Source organism: Glandiceps talaboti, chromosome 11 (genome assembly GCF_964340395.1).
Source record: "Glandiceps talaboti chromosome 11, keGlaTala1.1, whole genome shotgun sequence".
In the NCBI taxonomy this organism is placed as follows: Eukaryota; Metazoa; Hemichordata; class Enteropneusta; family Spengelidae; genus Glandiceps; species Glandiceps talaboti.
The window spans coordinates 13,528,285-13,551,620 of NC_135559.1; the positions used below are offsets into that span (position 1 = coordinate 13,528,285).

The 23,336-nt window shown below is 35.9% G+C and overlaps 1 protein-coding gene across 1 annotated transcript in view; it reads right to left on the minus strand.

Moving 5' to 3' along the window:
* Window positions 1-23,336, minus strand: part of LOC144442307 (lysine-specific demethylase 6A-like) — a 109,838-nt gene that overhangs the window by 64,265 nt on the left and 22,237 nt on the right. Inside the window, exons 3-4 of the mRNA XM_078131620.1 lie at window positions 6,317-6,437; window positions 2,025-2,074 (exon numbers count right to left, since the gene is read on the minus strand). Coding sequence (XP_077987746.1) covers window positions 2,025-2,074; window positions 6,317-6,437 — 171 coding nt within the window. The remainder of the gene's footprint in view (window positions 1-2,024; window positions 2,075-6,316; window positions 6,438-23,336) is intronic.

The following is a 23,336-nucleotide window of genomic DNA, read 5'->3' on the forward strand; positions in this document are numbered from 1 at the left end:
TCACAAATCTTATAGTTCATCTAGTTATTTATCTGTATATCTACTTGTCCATCTGTATGTGCATAGATCCCCAACACCAAAAGGACACACCTCTCTGTTGGCATTTCTTTGAAGCAAAATCTTGTTATAATCCCTTTTACACCTTGCAAGAAATTGGATTATCAAACCTGATGGATTCTCTAGCTATGAGTTACATCTCACTTTCAACACTGTGGTCTTATCGCAATTATTTTTTTTTCTAAATATACTTTGTAATGAATGATTTGCATGTATGCTTTATTTCTTGTGGTGCCGTAAATAAAACCATGGAATGATTTGCCAAATGTTTGAAAAAGTGTGATTTGCCAAATGTCTGAAAAAGTGTGATTTTGAACACTTACATGCAAAGACGGGATAATCTTATGATTGTTGACGACACACAAACTCCAAATGATAACGATAGTGTGAGATTATGAGTTATCAGATATAGTTTGATTATTATGACAACCGACAAGGAAGGAAGGAAGAAGCACTCTTCCTTGTCTGTGTTATGACGCCCTAGAATGCAGTCCTTGGACTTGATCTGACAAGTGAATAGTCCGATGATTGTATATCTCTACATCTCTGCCGTTTACGAATTGTTTTCCTTTCATAGATGTTCAAAAAATGAGTGTATACATGACTTTGTCGCCTTTGCATCGAACAGTCAGTCGGCCATGTTGGAAATGTGAGCGATATATATCAACCTTTTTCAACTTTAGAAACGAACAGTTAAGCTGACTCTAAAAATGGCAGCACCATTGCAACACCCTGTATACAATAAATATCATTAATTGCCCTTTTTTGTATTTTTGAGAAGAGATTGGGCACTGTGATTGGGTACAAAACTTCAATGACGAAAAGTCGCAATCATGGGACACGCTTTCATCGCGAGTTCATTCATGTTGTTTACTAAATTGTAATATTACTTCAGAACTGTTGTTGTTGTTGTTGTTGTTGTTGTTGTTGTTGTTGTTGTTGTTGCACTATGACAACAGTAGAAATTTAGAGAGAACAAAATACTAGAATTTCTTTGAAGAATACAGTCACAACTATCTAGGGAATGGAAATGTGTCTAATTGAAAACATTGAATAACAGTGGTGTACACCACAATTGTATAATACAAAACTGATATCTATTTATACACACAGCCACGAACACTGTACGATAGAATATTCATGACAATGCGTGCAGTGTGCCCTCTAACGATAGCAAACATTTTTTGTTGAGTCAAAATGAGAAAAACTGGGATTTCTTGTGAGTCACCACATAGTAAGAGATAAGGGAACACCAAATTTTGGTGCATCATTAGAAATTGTGTGCATCAGTGGCGTGTCAAATTGGCTTAGAGGGCACACTGAATGTGTGTCTGTGTCATCAGTTCTGTAGTTCTACATCATGACAATGTGTGTCTGTCATCAGTTCTGTAGTTCTACATCATGACAATGTGTGTCTATGTCATCAGTTCTGTAGTTCTACATCATGACAATGTGTCTATGTCATCAGTTCTGTAGTCCTATATCATGACAATGTGTGTTTATGTCATCAGTTCTGTAGTTCTACATCATGACAATGTGTGTTTGTGTCATCAGTTCTGTAGTTCTACATCATGACAATGTGTGTTTGTGTCATCAGTTCTGTAGTTCTACATCATGACAATGTGTGTCTGTGTCATCCGTTCTGCCGTTCTACATCAAGACAGTGTGTGTGTGTGTGTGTGTGTCAGTCACCATATCTATAGCTAAGGTGGACAACAAGACCTTGAATATCTCACCATAACTCTTACCTTCTTCAATTCCTAATCACCTGTAGTATTAATACTTTCATATTTTATATCAATACTACGCTAAAAACAATAGAAATCCACCTGTCAGCTTTTAACAAATGCAGTAACACATTACAATGACAACAAATTAAACAATGAAGCCATACTTTCGATCAAATAAGCTATTTTCTTTTTGTATTTTAGAGTTAGCCTAAAATAACAAATAAAATAATTCCATACCTTCCAATGGTCTTCTTGCTTGCTAAAAAACATTTGGTAGGCTGACAAAGCTGTAGGTAAACAAAACAAGAACATACTATCTAGTCAGTTACATAGTTCATTCCACTTTGACATACATCACCACGTTTCTATATTTAATAAAATTTTCCTTGAAGTCAACTGTTTGGGAAATCAGTTTTTTGTTTTTTAGGGGGATTTTTCTTTACAGGGAACTCTTTTTTCTTGGTAAGTAACTCTTGACTTTTTTCTATCACAAATGACTGCTTTATAAGCAACTTTTATTGCAAGTGACTTTTGTTAGTATTTTTATTACATGGTGACTCTCTATAGTGACTTGTTACCAGTGTTTCTTGTTTATCATTAGTGACTTTTACTACATCGGATGTTTTTATCAACAGTGACCCTTGTGTCTCTTTTTAGTGTGTTTTCCACCTAGCAGTTTTTATCGCTTTTGTGGTGTTCAGAGCCTATGGAATTTTAGAACATACAGTACTTTACAAGTGCCATTATTATCACATCCTAGTATCCATATAGTGGGTGTTCTGTGAAATTTACTGGAAAAGAACAATCAATAAATCAAATTTAAAAGTTTTCAAGTCAGAATACAACTTCCTAGGACTGAATAAAATTGAAAACAGGGTATTTTTTTTAAACAAGACCTCAGGCCAGGAAGCAATATGTATATTGAGTACATTCTGCAGGAAAAATTCTAGGCAGAGTGAATTTGATATGACACGATGTTAGAATCGATGGCCAGGTTGGATAAAAGCTAACTAGTTTTCCCCTACAAAACATCGTTATTCTGGAAAGGGTTGGACCCCTTCAAATGTGTCAGTACTTTCATTACATTTTACTAATTTCTGATATTATACAATCTCTGCAAGGAAAGCAAATTCTAGTTTTCTGCAGTCTGATAGAAATTATTACAGGCTCTTTGACATCAGAATCAGATATCAAAGCCGTAACATTCAAATTAACTTTCAGGTCTGTAATTTGTCTTAAATTTTTTCATCTACCGTATTCACCTTGACCTTTCTGAAACCATTTGGGACTGATACAGTCACCATTACACACACTAATAAATCTATGTCAAACATGTGGCAATGGCTGATTACACAGTAAAACATGTCAAACCCACCACCTTTGTATAACATATACACGACCACTACCAGCCATCTTGTGTTGCTTGTATAATGACTGAATAAATATTGCATGCCAAACTCGGAATATAACTACCACTGAGAGCTGATACAACAAACCCCCATCCCCAGTTGTCACCCTTACCATTGCCTAAGCTGTACAGCCATAGCAACATTACATACTGTCTACACAGTTGGCAGACACCTTGCATAGATATACAGTAATGGATGGAGGGATATCATGCAAGCATTTGCAACTGTACACGGATAGAGGGCAGAAGTTCATCATCCACTAAATAGACAGACAGAACCTCTTTCCCTTAGCAATGCCATAATCTACATTTGACACACACCCTGCACAGATAGTAAGTAATGGACGAATGGAATATCACGCAAACTATTACAGTCTGCTGATAGAGGGCAATGAATAGACAGATCTCCCTCCCCCTTATCGTTACTAGGTTCTAAAACCTTAGCAACACTACTTACTATCTAAATTTTATACAAAACGTCTCATAGATTTATACGTAATGGATGAAGGGATATCAGTTTTAATATTACAGTTGGTCGTTAGAAGGGTTCTACAACCTTAGCAATGCCACTGCCTACACTTTGCAGAGACCTTGCATAGATACTAAATAACAGGGATTGGAATATCATGCAAGCAATTAGAAACACTACTTTCTGCCTACACTTCTGCAGAAACCTTACATTAAGTAACAGGCTATGGGATGTATCATACCAGCAATTACCCTGTATGCTGATAGAGGGCAGATGTTCATAACCCTTTGAATAGACAAAACCCCTCAACCCCCTCCCCTTTTTACCGTTTATAGTAGGCATTACAAGGATTTTACAGCTGTAGCAATGCCACTGCCTACACTGTAATTGCAGACACCTTGCATAGATACTACATGTAAGTAATGGATGGAGGGATATCACACAACCAATTACCCTGTATGCTGATAGAGGGCAGGTGTTCACTCAATGAATACACAAATCTCCCTCCCTCCCTCTGTATCGTTACTAGGTTCTAAAACAACACTACATATACTTGCTGCCTACACTTTGCAGAAACCTCACATAGATTCAGTAGTGTGTAATGGGTGAAGGGATATCAGGCAAGAAATTACCGTGTGCTGATAGAGGGCAGGTGTTCATCATCCTTTGAATAGACAGAGTGGGGGTCTTTATCATGTATGGTAATGATATTAGATAGAAGTCACAGCAGTACAGTCTTGTAAGTTAGATCTACTGGGATTTCACATGTACACTGCATAAACCCATTTAGGGAGGCACACAAAATGGTCCAATACAGAAATAATATTTATATTTCCATTTTATCATTTTTGAAAAGATTTTTACACACATACACACACACACACACACACACACACACACACACACACACACACACACACACACACACACACACACACACACACACACGCACACTTTTTCATTTTTCAGCAGGGTTTTAATTTTTATGACTGAACGCAGTGAAACAGCAAGATACTGAGATTTTGCAAAAATATCAAAATACAAAAAAAAAATCACTGCAGATCTATCATACCCAGCACAGAACCTTTTCCAAATTGGTTCCCTCGGGGCAATATTTTAGGTTATTCAGATAAAGAATAGTACGCATTAAGAATAGCTATCCCAAAGAAATGTATGAGTGTACACAATATGACCTAAGCTTTACCATATTTTTACAATTTGTGATTTTTTAAGAAGCCTTTCACGTTTAGTCTATTTATGATGATTTTATCTCATCTTATATTGTATAACTGTTTATTTTTGTTTTTTACATTAACAATACCCAGGCTCAATACTACAGTCCTTCTAGGTCAATAATCTAATCTAATCTAATCTGATCTGATCTGATCTGATCTAGTCTAATCCAATCTCATTTAATATAACTTGATGTAATCTAATCTAGTCTAATCTAACCTGATCTCATCTAGTCTAATCTAATCTTACCTGATCTAGCTAGTCTAATCTCATATAATCTAACCTGATTTAATCTAATCTAATCTAATCCAATCTCATATAATCCAACCTGATCTAATCTAATCTAGTCTAATCCAATCTCATATAATCTAACCTGATATAATCTTATCTAATATAATTTTGCAGTATATTTTATGTATAGATGTCAATGTTTGAATGTCATTTTAATAATTGTATAATCTCATATTAATTTTCACCAACCTTATAACTAATAAGATACATTCTTTTGGGAAAGATATGATGACCTTATGTTATATACAAGTAATAATTCTTACAAAGCAATTTAATATATATATCTAATATTTGTCATAAAACATGACCTGGCAAAACAAATGTTGTGGTTTTACTTACATACCTTTCAAATGAAGGGTTGTGGCATTGCAATTGTTTCCAGACATTTCCTGGATGGATCATTATTTTCTGTGTAAGGGTGTTTTTTATTCTCATTATTTTCATAATATTTGGTCTACAAACAACTTTCCAGTAATAGCTTAATATTTCTAATTTTTGCACCATTTCTTGACATTTGTGTCTCAAACATAGGGTTGGCGGGTGAATAATATACAGGGTCTGAGAATCGGAACTATACAATCATTATTACTTAGCCTCAGTGCCTTGTGCATGACAGTACGTGGTTTTGAAGAAGAAAGCATGACGTGATTGATGTAGTCTGGAGGAAACGTCACATCACATTCTACTCTGTGGCAAAACGACGGCAAGTGGTCATACAGACACAAGGGTCAAAATGAAGGTAAAAACTGTCACACCTAGGGCTCTGTAAGTCAATATGATGAGCCATAGACACATTTTAATTAGAGATCAGACCAGCTAGAGGACAAATAGAAGACAGTCATGCAAACAGATTATGGTGGTGGTGGTGGTGGTGGGGGGGGGGGGGGGGCACCCCACCCTTATATTAGCTTTGTTTTGATAACCTTGCTGTACACATCACACAGGTGTGAAATATTGGGTAAGTGCTTTTAGCTAATCTTGTAAAAACAGTTAACACATATAGTAATGTACCAGAATTCAACAATGGGAGAAACATATCAGGGTTAGATTAGAATGAAGGATTTATTATCATGTGCGTTCTTTTGCAGCGTATTTGTCAAAGGTCAAAGTAAAATTGGCTGAACTCACCCTTTGCATAGTCTTCAAGTAAAAGATGAAGATGTCCCAGATGACAATATAGTTGTGGGTCTACGTCCACTTCTTCTCCATCTTTCTTTATTTTCAGTTTCTGGTCGTATTCACCGATTCCCTGAGAGTCAAAAAGATGAAAATAAAATATATGAAATATAGCAACTCCAGTCAATTCTATATAAGATGTAAATTTCATCAATTCACGGATTGTCGGCAACAAACACAATGAAAATATAACATGTACAATGTAGTAACTCCAACAATCTCTGGTTGTATTCACTGATTTCCAGCGAGGCAAACAAGACGAAAATACAACAAACGGAACATACACATGTAGCAATTCCAGCAAGTTCGACTTATGCTATAAATTTCATAATCCACAATTCATTACTTCGTTGCGAGGCAAAAAGATACAAATACAATATATGAAACACAACAACTCAAGCAATCTGTGGTTGTATTCACCAATTCCCTTTGAAACAGAAAGATAGAAATACAACAAAATGAAACATAGCAACTCTAGTGATCTCAGCGTCTGCTAACTATAAATGCCATAATTAGTTATACAAATCTCCAACACCCCGATCATACTTTTCATTATTTCAAATTACTTGAAACCTGATAATGAAAGCTCGATTGCCTCGCACGTCTTTTCAAGTCAGAAATATCAATGAAAGTTATTGTAAGGACTCCGACTATCCAGGGTCCTGCCTAGGGCTTTATGGAATACTGAATACTATCGAGATATTTTTCCAATACAGATGGAATAATATTTACATAACAGTTTTCTTTTCATGTGTACAATAACTGCAACTCTAACATACTATTATTACACTCTGTAACAAGAACATTTACCACATATAGTCTGTTGAAAAACTGGAAATCAAACATGTAATTTTTTGCGATATGAAACATTGTTACATATGCAAATAAAGATGGAATCTGATTTGTCACATTTTATTTAGGGTAAAAGATTCAGACAGTGTGATTTTGTTAACATGAAATCATTTTTTTTTTTAAGTGGTCCCTCCAGGTGCTTAGGGCTAAATATCTAAATATATAGTTAATCAAAAGTATGGTATAGCCTATAGGGCGACTCTGTAAGGCACGCCATGACAGGCGCCCTCACACACCGGTAAAGGTGGGACGACACAACATATCTTACAGTCTAGCTACAGACCACTTAATAACCTTGCTTCCACAAATTTTTTAAAATCTGATGTCTTATTGCATGAAAACAAGACATTCTAGTACATTTCAGTTTATAGTGTGTTTAGTTGATTGTACTGATAGATTGTACTCTATATAAACAAGCACAGAACCACCATGGTACACTCAATGTTACATACATACATACATACATACATACATACATACATACAGTCATACATACAGTCATACATACATACATACATACATACATACATACATACATACATACATACATACATACATACATACATACATACATACATACATACATACATACATACATACATACATACATACATACATACATACATACATACATACATACATACATACATACATACATACATACATACATACATACATACATACATACATACATACATACATACATACATACATACATACATACATACATACATACATACATACATACATACATACATACAGGTAATGTATACTATACATTTTGCGTATAGCAACATATTTCAGAAATAAGCTCATCATGTCAACACTCAATTCGGTAATCATTTCAAAGTTCCAGTGAATGATGGATCATAGCTCTCCATCGACAAAAACAATTATAAACACCATAACAGAACTTATATGGAAAGCAAAGCTAGCAACGGCTCCCCATTTGACAATCTTTCATAATTCCAGAAATTGAGTGAAGGGGGCCCTCTACAGTTGAAATACAACAATGATCTACAACTGTGTGATCAACTATGTGGGTTTTCAACAACTGGTAACGATTTGTAAACAAGCAAGCTCTTTTGATACTAGTGGATGACTTCTCTCTGATTCTTGATAAGGTATCCATACAGTTACAAAACAAGATCAATATTTATAATAGACAGGAATGGCCTGACCTTCACCCGGCAAAACTGTATGAAAAAACTTATTTATCAACCTAGGCAATGGATTGCACACGCGCTCATATTTATTCAGAATTTTAAGAATATGATAGCAATATTGTAAATTAAGTTTACAACAAGAAAAGGCATACCCTATCATTGTGAATGTGATCCAATACTTGACTCATCTGTCAAACCAATACTGTATTTAATTTTCCAAAACATAGTCAAAGCAACAGGTGTCTATAGGAGTACATACTGTACATAGTGGCACCCATAAAGTCATTGAATTCTGTGACATTTGTACAACTGTCAGTGGTTTAATGTTTTACAGTATTTCATCAATATAATTCCATATGGTATATGTCAATATAATATAATGTGGGGTTTTTGGTTAGTTTTTTTTAAAAATGTTTTGTGCTGGGAATTGCTCCCAGTAATTTTCTTTTATGCAGACATATATACACAATCACACATAATTCACAAGAACTCCATTAGAGTATGGGACTACATGATAAGACTGTGTTGCATGTTCTACATCACGTTGCTGTGGAATTGTCAAGGTTTTCCCAGTCAGTCCACAGGCTATCCCTGAGTCACCCAGGCTTGGCAAAAACATAGCACCTGCAGGATTTTGTGAGTAATTATTCCGGACTTTTTTAAGTCATTACTCCAGGTACCCCCTCCAATCGCACTCATCTTGTGAATGAGACACAGCTGAGTGATACAACCTACCCATCGAGCCTGTAGAACATTCACCCTGGGTTTGGGTCAGTCACAGTAAATCCCCCGTTTCCAGTGGGATTCGAACCAATGACCTCCCAACCCAACAATCATGAGTGCTAACCTCTATGCTACAGGGAGCCAGTATGATACACTAGATCTAATAATACACACCACAGTACATATGGAAACATGTATCTTTCATCACGACTTGAAAAACAATAGCTATTTTTACCACAAAATGTATAAATACTCCCAATATCACATTGTACAATAGCCTGTCTACTGACTGAATCTGTGACAATGTTCCACTTGTTCATAATGTCAGATTGTGAACAAGTGAGTGAACGAGTCACAGATTCAACCAGTGAATGTCCTGTATATAATTAGTACCCGATAAAACTATTGTTCCCGAGAAAGCTTTTACAGTTTTTTTAAATCTTTAATTCCACAAGCCAACCACTCTCTTTAATTTTTCTCAGTTTTTTAAATTAATTTTTCATCGTATAATAAGACTCGCATTATTCCTTTTCATCCATTAGTTTTTCAACTAAAAAGCACCTCTGGTATTTACAAATCTCTATTTTTAAGTTCATTAGAGTGAAGTGACGTTAATTCAAATAAAATCGAATCAGCTTTTCTCTGTGTACTGACTAACAGGCTATATGATACAAAATGCTTTACAAGTATGACGACACACGGACAATAGTCTTGTATAATGAAATTCACATTTACTCATTTACTACGGCTAATTCAATTTCATTTTCCCTTTTATGATAAAGTGAATAATGCAGTGGGTTTGATTTCTTTTCAAGAGGCTTACCTTACAGTCTCATAAATTTCACATACTTGCTGTGAACAGTAGCGTTATCATTGTCCCCATTTCAAACCCCTATTTTGTTTAAAAACCAGCAAGTTCTCAGATGAAAAATAATATTTTTTGTGGTCAAAATGATAAAAACTAGGTTTTCTTTTGAGCTCCCATCAGTGTGCCCACTAAAGCCAATTTGACAATGACATGCCACTGACGCACACAATTTCTAGTGATGCATCAAAATTTGGTGTTTCTCCTACCTCTTACTGTGTGGTGACTCACAAGAAATGCCAGTTTTTCTCATTTTGACTCACAACAACAAAACATGGCTATCATTAGAGGGCACACTGGTCCCCACACAGTAAGAGATAGGAACACCAAATTTGGTATATCAGAAATTGTTGTGTGTCAATGGTGTGTCAACTTAACTTGGAGGACACACTTCTAACAACCTACACTGGTCTCATTATCTTCAATTTTTTTTTTTAATTTGTTGTTCATTTTAACTTTTGTAAAGGAAAATGTCTTCAACTTTTTTCCCCCAGTTACAAGTAATCTCCCATGGGCTTATTGTTCACTAAGACTGTTTGCAATCACTCACCCAGGTCACTATTTCACACTACAGAGACACACTTGTATTGACAATTTTGTATTCACACAGAGTTTAAAAGCCTAGACTTAAGTAAATCTACTAAACAACCCAGTGTTGACACCATATGTGTACCACCAAGTGCCACACATTATGAATTTTACAATATCCATTCATTTATCAATATTACGACTATACGAGAGTCTTTACGTGTTTGCATTTTTATATTCATAAAAACCATGAATAAATTAAATTAAATTTATATACATTTTAATAGCTTGTGCAGCGGCTCAATGACTAGTACGTATGCACGTCCTATATGCTCTGCAATGTTTTTTTGGTGGTTTTACCCAAGGATGCATTGTGACACAATGACTATGCATGCACGTTCTATATACTATGCGCATTCTCCACATGGAGGGCGCTATCTACAATATAATTGTGAGGCAGGCGGTCACAAATGAATCTACCCTGTGTGAGCTTATGGGCTTTGCCTAGTTATATTATTTTATGTTTATGATACACAAGATTCTATTTTTTTTGCTTCATAGCATATACATGGAGCAACATCAATCACCAGGGTTGAATAAACTTTGAGAATGACAGAATCCTTTGTAAAAAGCTTTCGTTTTCAGATTCTAATCTTATCGGTAATTAGAAATCTGAAACCATGATGGAAATGCATAATTAATATAATCCACAATGTTGGTTGTTTTACTGATTAAACATTTCCCTATGATTACTCTTCGTTATTTATGGATTTGTACACAAAACAAAACTATTAGCAAGAAACTGTCAATTGGCATAATTTTTTCTCGAAACTTTTAGTAAACAGATTATAATTAAAGTGGCCATATGGAATAACAATGTGAAATGATATATACCAAGACCTTGCTTGTTACTCAGTTAATTGCAAAAAGATGCAAACAGTGTAAAAAGTTTGTCATTGTACGTACAATAACAAACTTTTTACACTTTTGCATCTTTTTGCAATGTATTGAGTTATGAACATGGACTTGGTATATGTTCTTTCGCATTATTTTTTCAAGTAGAAAAACATAGCGAAGCTGTTTTATCAAATAAAAATCCAAAAATAAATACCAAATTCTCATCCATATGGCCACTTTAATGTTTTGCAATTTATTGAGTTACAAACAAGAACTTGGCATATGTTATTTCAGTGTTTTTTCAAGTAGAAAACATAGTAAAATTGTTTTATGAATTAAAAATCCACAATAAATCCCCAATCCTCATCCATATGGCCATTTAAGCTGCACACAGGGTCAATCTGATTAAAATCTGATGTAGTGAAAGCAGCTAGATGTCTTTATTTACCTCGATTTCCATCGCTTCGTGTCGTTTGTTTTGTTCCATTCAAGATTAACTTGTTTATTTTGCTTTATTTTGCAAACCAGAGTAATTTTAGTCAAAGTATACTTTGAAACCAATGGGTGAAATATGTATTCACAGATTATAGTAGAGGTAGAGACTGGAAGATTAGTGAGTTGCTGTACGGTGGTGCTCAGTCTCAATCAGATGTGACTCATAGAATCTGTCCAAACCTGATATGTATCCAATCTGAATTAAACTAATCCAGATCACTTTAATCCACATAAAATCCACTTTCTGTCCACACTAAAAAATTGGAAGATGGATTTGATTCGAATTACAATACAGGAATCAAAATTAACTTCTTTCTTTGGTTGTCCTAGTGGGCTACCAGTTTCAGAAATTGGTAGCCCAAGGATTGTGACCTGTAGTCTCATATTCCTGAACTGAAAACAGATTTCCTCTATTGGAAATGTGTGTATTATTAAAATACTTTCATGTCCATAAATCACTTCCATCCTCATCACATAATCAGTGATAGCCTGAGTGGACTACCAGGCCAGCTGCAAACTATGGTAGCCCCATGACCAGAATTGATAGTCTAGTCTGTGGGCATGGGATTACTGTGAATTTCGAGCCCTCCAATAGTATACCTGTCCACACACTACCAGCTTCGATTCGGATCACTTATCATCAAACTAATTCACTTGAGTACATGTCTGTCCACGCCAGGCCTAACTGAACACGATCACGATCTGATTCAAATTAATTTGATCCAGATCGAACACACCACCCAATGTAAGCTTCGATCCGGATCAGTTAATTCGAATTAGATACGAATTAACCACAAGTAAGGACAGGTAAATTGAATTGGGTCTGGATCAGATTTTGTAGTATGGACAGGCTTTATAGTTCTGTATAAAACACAAGCCTTTACACCCAAAGTCATTCCAAAGTACTTTCTTGAGATCTGATGACACTTTGCACTTTGATGATGTACAGAGGACTGCTGTGACATACCTTTCTAACCATTCATGTCAGTTTTCACTGAACTGAGGGAAGCATAACACTTCTCTTGAATGAATGAATGGAGGGGTGTTCAATTATTGCAATCAAGAAGATCAACTTGATTGAATGGATGGAAGGATGGGGCATGTCAAACTAATACAATCTAGGGGGTCAATTTGATTGAATAACTGGAGAGATGTCAAAATATTGCAATCTAGGGGACCAACTTGATTGGATGAATGAAATGGACAATGACATGTCAAACTACCACAATCTAGGGGGTCAACTTGACTAATTAAATGAATGAAACGGACATGACATGACCAACTACTGCAATCTAGGGGGTCATCCTGACATTTGCCTGACATTTGCTTGACACGAAATGAATGATAAATGGACCTGTCACACACTCAATGGAGGTGGTCTATCATGGATCAATAAAAAACACATTACTGTTTACACTGGTCACATTCCAGCCACACCTACAGTTAATCAAACCATTGTACAAAAGTAGTAAATGTTGACGAATGATAATAATTATGCAAATTTATTTCCCACTCCCTACCCAGACTTGTGTTGTTCCGTACAATTTGTCTAATATCAAAATAGACAGGACATTATTTTCACCACAGTTTGTCCTCCCATAAAAGACAGTAATTGGGTATTTTCAGTGGAACTTTATCTAATATGAAAAGTGCTTTCAGTTCCAATTCAGAGAACACAACTACTGTGTCAATAAAACCCCACATAAATTGAAGTGTTTCATTGCTCACATTCACCATGTCGATTAAATTCTAAATAAAGTTCAACAGTATAAATGGTTTAGGAATCAAAATTCATCAATTTTAAATTGAAAATAGACACGCACGAACACAATCAATGAAACGAATAAAAACTAACACAAATTACTACTCTTAAAATCTCATTATAAAGGAAGTTATATGACCTAACTAAAAAAAATTAGAGCGGTAATCAAAAACTAAACAAGATCTAGTAATTTATTCTTAGAATTTCATCTCTGATAAATTTTGAATTGCTCCACCTGCCATACAAATGGTACGTCCCTATAAACTTGTTACCCTGCAATGGAATAGTCCATATGGCACACTGCCAAGTGATAACAATTCCAGCATCTTTTGGCAGGGTTTCAAGACTAGCTGTGTAACCAGGGTATACACATATATCGAGAAATACTCGCAATGTCAATCCAAGAACTAGTTTACGAGACTTCTGAGATGTAGTTTTTTGGTTAAGGAATTTTAATCCATGGAAAGGTGATCCCTTGGAGGTGCAGTTTCAGGTGCCTGTGGCACCAGGTTCTGTGGTATGTTGAAGAGACGTCACTACTCTTTTTATGAGTGACCTCAAACACACTCGTTACTGACATGCAATGCATAGTTTGCATTTAAAATTTCAGTCACTTGAAACAGGTGAAGGAACTCTTGCCATTCATAACAGTTATTAATTACAATCCAACACAAGTTGGTTAAAACTAAGATTTTGTTTCTTTTAAAAATGTTAAATTGTTCGTCTGGGATCAAACTCCATTCAAAACAATGGGTCTTTCCTTACTTATAAAAGAGAGTTTGGCCACTAAGGTATTACCCTGTTGGATAACCTTATACAACACACACACCTGTACATACCACAGTTGGTACTCAAGTGACCCTTTGTGACCTTACAGAGACAGATAAAAGACATTATTTTATGGTGTTTACACCCATGTAAATAGACTAGTAATTCCTACCGACATTGTAATGAGATTGTGAGTACAGAACTATCTCTAGTAAGATAGATAAATAATACAATATATTCTAATTGTGCAATTTTCCCTACACACGATTATCATTTTCAGGGGAAAACTCTGAAAGTATGAAAAGTTACACTGCGACTATAGAAAATGCTCCATTTGAGAAATTTTCATGCCAGTCCTGAGACTTACTTGTCTTGGAGTTACAATCTCAAGAAACTCTCACTATCATGAGAGTTTCATGAAATAGTTACACCAAGACATATCCCTGGGCAAGAGAGCTTCTTGAGATGGTAACATCAAGATATGTAGCTAGAGAGCTTTATGACATAGTAACACCAAGATATGTTTCTGGACAACAGAATTTCATGAGATAGTAACACCAAGACAAGTCTCTGGGCTAGCAAGCTTCTTGAGATGGTAACACTACGTAAAGTCTCTGTGTTACATCTTCGCACGACACTACCTTTGAATGTTAACAGACAGACAGACAGACAGACACACACACACACACACACGCGCACACACACACACACACACACACACACACACACACACACACACACACACACACACACACCAATTCAAAAGTTGTGGACTGATACACATTTGATATTGACAACACATGCCAACTGCTTATGTATCTCCTCATCATCAGCTCAACATCAATCTAACTCAAACACCATGCAGGTAGTAATGAATTTTGCTACTTTTCGACTATAACGCCAGAGGCAGTACTTTCACTCTTTACTTCAGCTAGTTGTCACAGCTACAGAACAGAGTAAAGAAAATTGAATTCTATCATACTCTGATGGATTATGGCACATGCATGATAAATGTGTTGACCTTACATACTTGGGTCAAAATTGTTTCGATAACTTAATTTTTCATTGTTTTTCAAAATTCTTACTTCAGATAGCCGTTTGTTCACCTCAGGGTAGGCTTTATAACATTCTATTGATGTTAGGGAGGATCGCACTATGTCACACAAGCTCAACAAGCAAACTTGATTCGTTTAGAGGGGAGGAGGTTTGTGTTAATGCGTTTACTGTAGTTCACTTTCGCACTTCTAACAAAGTTTGGAAAAAGGTCACGCCTTCAACGATAAAAGCTTCTGTATTTACTACTGAGATGTTGATAAGGTGATGATAAAAATTTATTTCTAATGTGATATATAGTGCAGGGTTTCCACTAATGTGTTTACCATCTCTGTAAACAGGTAACTTCATGTTTAACATCATGTTTTTACATTGAATCAATCAAAGTGATGTGACCACTACACTTTTCATCATGGTTTACATCATATATAAACGTGTGATTTACACTTGCGAAGGGGAAGGGGGGGTTTTGTCGTAAATGACGATGTTCATTTATTGAGCTTGTGTGACATTGTGTGATCGTCCCTTATAATAGTAGTTTTATCTGGAACCCTTTTAGCCTTTCAGAATTATTTTGTGTCCTCGGGCATCGCAATAACACACAGTCGCAGTAACAAATGATTAGCCCTATGTAGTCGATAAGGGCCCACAGTACAAGGATATTCTAGTACAATTATTCAGTAGATATTGGTACATACAAAACAGCTTATAGCGATGCTGCCAAGGACTGGTGAGAAAGTCTATGTACAATCATGTAGAATTAGATGTTGAAAATAGGTTTGAACATCAGAGTTTTGTATATGTACCACTGTTTGACATCATGTAAGTACACAAATACCTTAGTGAGAGATGTGTGGATAGGAATAAATTACGTTACACAGTTCTACATAACAGCGTAACTGCGGTGTAACAGACGAATGTAACCCTAGAAGTAGGTCAATATGTGACCAGTACAGTACCAATGTACACAGCAATAAAGGGCACTGGTATGAATTCAATGAAAGAATTTATTTGCTGCCCTTTTACAATTACAAAAGGTCAAGGCAACTTACGCTTCGCTTCTCAGACAAACAGACACCCACATACACAAACAGACAGAGAAAAAACATACTGACAGATACATACAGGTAAACAGGAACAAAGATGATACAACAATGACAAGGGGAAAAATAAGACAGACAGACAGACAGACAGACAGACAGACAGACAGACAGACAGACAGACAGACAGGCCATAAAACTTCTCTTTATTTCAGTCAAGTTTACAGTTCATTTCAATGAATCCAAATGTAAGCCCTGCCCTGCCCCTCATGGTTTCACCATCATTCAAGATTGCTGAACTTCATTTTCACACTTCTAACCGATTTGAAAACTTTCATGCCTTCAACAAGAACAGGTCCTGTATTTACTACTAAGATGTTATTGATAAGTTGATTTAAAATTCTAATGTGATATACATATCCAGTGCTGGGTTTCCGGTAGTATTTTAATGTGTTTACCATCATGTTTTACATAGCATAGATCATAGATCATAGATCATAGTGGTGTGACTGCTACAATTTGAATCATGCTTTACATCATATATAAACTTGCCGATGTCACACTTGAAAACATTCGTGGTGGTGGTGGTGGTGGTGGTGGTGGTGGTGGTGGGAGTTTATCCTAAATGAACAAAAGTTCATTTACAATGTATTGGGCTTGTATGACATTATGCGGACATCCATTATGCAGATCACATTCACTGACCATGTGAGTATCTAATCAAATCTATCTCAACATCTCAATATGGGTAAACTCGAACAAGGACTGAAGTGTGGTAACAAGGTCATGGTTAATATTATTAGGCCACCAACAACCACACTGCAAAGGAGATATGTCAGTTACAAGCACACAAATCATGTCCTCTTTATCTAATGTATCACAAACTCACACATCGATATTGAACATGAAACTCACATCGTGTATGGATGGAAAGCATAGCATAATATCGACATCAATGTTCTGCCTAAGGGCAGTAAGTAGGTAAAATCTACCGGGTTCCCCTGTCATTTTACCTGGGTTCCCAAACAAAATTACCATAGCCTCTATGGAGAAATACTGGCATTTCACCCTTACCAGGCTATCATCAACCTTAGCAAAAACACTGAATATCTACAAACCTATGTGAAGTGGGTCCTCATTTCAACTGAACTATATGTTTCAATTCATGTTACAATATTCATTTCTTGTCCCTCAGGAAAATAAAAATTGGATACCGTTAACTTCTGGGTATGACACCATATTGTACTAATGAAATGAGTGTAGAATGACAACAGAAGACTATTTTTAGAAAGCTGTTTTGTCACTGCTGACAGACTAATTCATCAAGTGCTATAGAAATAAGACCCTTCAGCTTTCCTGTATGTATTAAGGCTACTTAGGTGACCTAATATGAATCGCACGATAAAAGAACAGTAATATTAAAAACACTATTATCATATACCCAGTATCGCTTCCAATGCAATTCAACGGAGAGCAAGGTAAGTGGTACACTCATAGAATCGATACCCATTCGATTAGTGATTTGTTAATTTCTTCAATGTTTTTACATTTTTGTGAATAAAAAAATAATATTTCACTCAATGATGTGATTATGTGACTAAAGTGATGTATCTGTATTAATACATAGGGTATATGATAAAAGTTAAAACCTTACAACCCATATTGAAGACATAGGTTTTGCAGCCCTTGGTAGTACGGCTTACAGGACCCTTCCGCCATAAAGACAATGGTCCACAAAACCCATATCCGGACCATAAAGATCATTACTCACATTCTTCAAATAATATTTTTTTTTTAATGATTTAATGAAACTATTGAAGTGGAAACGATTTTTTCTTTATACAAGCAATCTAATCATGATATACAATATTTATGCAATGAAGAGGAACAAGTAGAAACATATTCCGTCAACTCCTGTCAAATTTCATTCAGTTTGCAAGCATGCCCATACATGTATCAAACAACACGCAATTGCTATAGTCATAATTTTACCGGTCTACTTCCTCAATCAACAGAAGAGTTATTGTATGGATGACAGGAAGTACATCACTCCTGACATGTCTTGTCATAACTAATCACATAAAAGAAAACAATACACGTTGGTCTTTTTATATTACAACTAACTGTACACACAGCTATGCTTAGATAGAATAGCTCCATTATCAATCTTACTTGTCAGTGGGTTTGTCATTATGTTTGAGAAAAAATACATAAAGTATTTTGTTTTATCGTTTCTTTCTTCTGGAAATTGCTCCCAGTGAATACAGTATTCCTTTATGCAAACATACATACACAGGGGTGAACAAATCATTTTGTGAACTGGTGGTCCTTGGACCAGTGCCTTAAAAATTCCAGTGGTCCTGTTGAAAGAATTAGTGGTACAAGGCAAAATTTGTGTCGTCCGCCCCAAAAAATTGCTAGTCCCGGACCCAGGACCAGTGGATTTGTTCACCCCTGATACACAATCACACAATTCTACAGAGTTCCATTCAGGTTTCAAGGCTTGAAATTAAGGTGTTTTTTCTTCGGTAGTCCTAATGGGCTACTAATTTCAGAAAGTGGTAGCCCAAGGATGGTGACCAATAGTCCTATATTCCTGAACTGAAAACAGAGTTCTTCTATTGGAAATATGTGTTATTGAAATACTCTATGTCCATAAATATTCTATCCTTTAAATCATCACATGATCAGTGGTGGCCTGAGTGGGCTACTAGCTACAAATTATGGTAGCCCCATGACAAGGATTGGTAGTCTGTGGACACTGGGACTACCAGTAATTTCAAGTCCTGGGCTTGAGACTACGTGACAGGGCTATGTTGCACACTCTATACCACATTGCTGTGGAACATTCAAACTATGATGGTTACCAATAACTAATAATCAATTCAAATAGTCCACTTTTATCACAAATAATATTTAGTGTTCATTTGAAATTAATAAAGGCCTCTTTATTTATTTATGAAAGAAAATATTCCAAAGTTGATATTTTTAGACCAAATATTGTATTCATATAGATAATGGATAGTTCCTACAAGCATGAAGTGTTTAGTACTTTTGATACAATCAGCCCATTTGCCATCTAGAGTGACAATTGGATGTTATTCCCCAACATTTTTCATTCAGCCAAGGAAAATGTGAATGACCTAAGGAGCCTTTGTCTCTGTGAGTCACTAGACTCTAGTGACAACCCTTAAGGTCATGAGTATTTTCCGGTTGAATGAAGAAAAATATTGGAGAATAACATAATTATACCTGCACCAATATTATCAAAGAAAAATCGAGGGGAAACTAATGGCATTTTTGAATGTTTTGACTCATATTTTGAACACAGCAGAACCAATGGTGTAGACACACGTTCTCATGACAGAACGACCAAAAGTATATATTCCATATTTTTTGTTCTAAATGGCTTTGTGCATGGTATAATAGGCTGAAACTAGATTCCAATAAAGGTAACTTCACTATTATTACTATAAATAATGGAGTCAAGTATCAATTTCTATTGTACTAGCTTACAAGGTGTTTTTTCCCCACAATCCTAAACAAACAAACAACCTTATGCATGGCTTATCAGTTTATCTTCACAGACTACTAACAGAGCATGACTGGAGTCAATTAGAACAAACAAACAAAACAAACGAAAGTTACCATTCATCATACTCATTTATCATTAAGCATGTATAAACATGCACCTGAAAGACAATTTTATCTCTGTTTAGCAGTCTTCATTTTTTTCCATTTCAATAGCTACGCCCAACTCTCTGTTCAAAACTGTTCAGGTATAACCTGCATTATGCATAGAACTCAAAGAAACATGAAAGATTTTGGTTGATTCACAACAACATGTACATAATAAAGGCAATCTGTTGGTATATATGAACAGTTATTTCTACTGGTTCTTCCCTGCCCCCTGCCCTTCCATTCTGGCTAACAATCTTGACTATCAACAATTGATCAAAGAACTTCCATAAAAGATTTAAATTCAGTATTTTATAGAAGTAAAATCTACCTTTCCCTTTGTATGTCATTCCGGTTTACATTCAAAATCAGAACATATGGAAATCCATGCAAGTTTTCTAAGACAGTGTCCCCCACCTCCAATACCATGCCAGTGGTTCAACACAAAGAAATGAACTCATTAAATACATTCTGATCCGGTCGGTAAAACATAGTAATAAATAGTCCTTGTATCACGACCAATTACTTTTGAGTAAAATTTCACCTGTTCAAGTCAAATTTGATGAAGACTGTCGACCTAAACACGCAAAACATTACTCATAGACATACATAATTAGAATCCTTGTGATACAAGAACTAATTATTACAAAAAATGAACTGTTAGCAATATTTATCACAATCCTATGTGTTTACTACAATCTAGTGTCAGACACACATATCTATAGATAAAGGAGGCTTTCAGCCTAATGCCAAGCCACACCCTGTCTGTCTGTCTGTCAACTCCTCAATGGAAGAAGCGCTTGTTATAGTAACACCATTTAGTTTAGTAAACATTTCAACATAGCACGTGTTGGTTTGGCATTGATGGATGATAAGCTGTGAATGATTGTACAATGTACTGTTTTATACCACACTGTAAGCTTGGAGTGATAGCACTCAGTTTTACACATAGCACTCTGTTTTATACCACACTGTAAGCTCCAAGTGATAGCACTCAGTTTTACACATAGTACTCTGTTTTATACCACACTGTAAGCTCCAAGTGATAGCACTCAGTTTTACACATAGCATTGTTTTATACCACACTGTAAGCTCCAAGTGATAGCACTCAGGTTTACACATAGCATTCTGTTTTATACCACACTGTAAGCTCCAAGTGATAGCACTTTGTTTTACACCATATATCACTCTGTTTTATACCACACTGTTGGCTTGGAGTGATAGCACTCTGTTTCACATCACATACATCACACCATCTTATCGTCAAGATTGAGTGATAATATTCAGTTTTACAGAAAACACTGTGGTTGATTGAATTCATTTTGCAAACGTACACACTGACACTAAACTACTGATAATATAAATTTCAGAGCATGGCAAAACAATATACCTCAAGTACAAAAAATCTACCTGGAATTCCCAGGGTGTGGCACCAAAATTATGGTACAATGTCAGAGAAACTAACACTAGTTTGACCAGATTTTGCTGTTTATGTTACCGGGGTTTCCAGACCTTAGCAAAAACACTGAAAAAGATATGGTTTCATTTATACATTAGACATGGTAATTAATTAGTCATAATAAATGTCTTAACAGGAAGTGTTTTGATTGATGATGGTAAAAGAGGTAAACTCTACTTGTGTTACCAGTATTCCCTACTAAAACTGTGTATGGTATGGAAAACAAGTACAAGTTTTACCAGAAATGTTGACGTTTGTTAGATTGACAGTACAAGTTCAAAAAACAAAATGTTCATTTGAAAATGTGCATTACTGTAAACTTGTGGGATCCTTTTCGAATGTGTATGAAGCATGTAATTTCATCAAGTGTATTCTCATATACTTGTGGTACAGTTAAATTAAACATGGAGAAAGTTTTCATTTTCTTGACTCTACATGTTTACGTTCCTTGTAGACATTCAGTGTAACATGTATGACAGGTTCAAAACATACATGGTGTCATCTCTATTTGACTATCTATCCATGGTCTACATCACAGCTCTTGTGTGTATGTGTATGTGTATGTGTGTGTGTGTGTGTGTGTGAGTGTGTGTGTGTGTGAGTGTGTGTGTGTGTGTGTGTGTGTGTGTGTGTGTGTGTGTGTGTGTGTGTGTGTGTGTGTGTGTGGCGGTGCATGTGTATCGTGTGCGTGCGTGCGTGCGTGCGTGCGTGCGTGCGTGCGTGCATGCGTGCGTGCGTGTACATGAACAAATTCTTTCACTTGTGAGTAAACCCTACTTGACACTTACAAAGTACCTGTGCCAATGTTCAAGACCTGGGAGAGAACTGGAGGGCATTCCATCAATATCTTGGACAGCTTCGGTGAAGCATGCTGCAAGAGGACACTGGAGAATGACTGTGTTATACCTTGTGGAACCAGGGCACAATGACTAAGATAGTATGATCGATATACCTGTCACAAAATACATTTAATTCTACTCTCCTTCATTCATGTCAACTGAACTGTTTTAAAAACAAGTCATGTGATCAAGACTGCTGCACTAATCTCAGCAAAACATGACATTCACCTCTGAACTTTGACCTTGGTGACCTCCTTTAACTTTCACTGGGTAGTTGACTTCACTGGGTATTAGGCATTTATGGGGGTGGGGGGTGGGGGGGGGGGTGTTGTTCAAACAAATTACAGGCAATGCTTTGTGATGCTGAATTTTGTGAAATATGAAAACACTAACCAGGGCTTGCAAAGATACATTTGCAGTAAACAAACCCCTCTTTTCCATCAGACCAACCTGTGGCAACTCACCATTCAAACAACAATCATGTAATCATGTATTACTGTAATGCTGTTAAATTTATGGAAATCCATAAAAAATGGGCCTCAATCTTTTTTTCTTCAAATATATCTGGCAGCCGAGAGATAACACATTCTGAAGTTGAATGACATGTTAGTAGGTCAGGGTTCTGTTCAACAGTAAGACTTGAACTGTTTTCAAGGCTATCTGGTGAACTGACATGAAATTACTTTCTGCAGGATTGCGATTTATTTATGAACACCCCATACATAATACATAAAATCTATATCACTCACAGCTGACGTCGTTTCATCTGGTTATCTTAAAATATTATGCAGCAAAATAAAACCTTGTCATAAGACAGGATTATGTCTCAGTTTTTACACGGAAATCC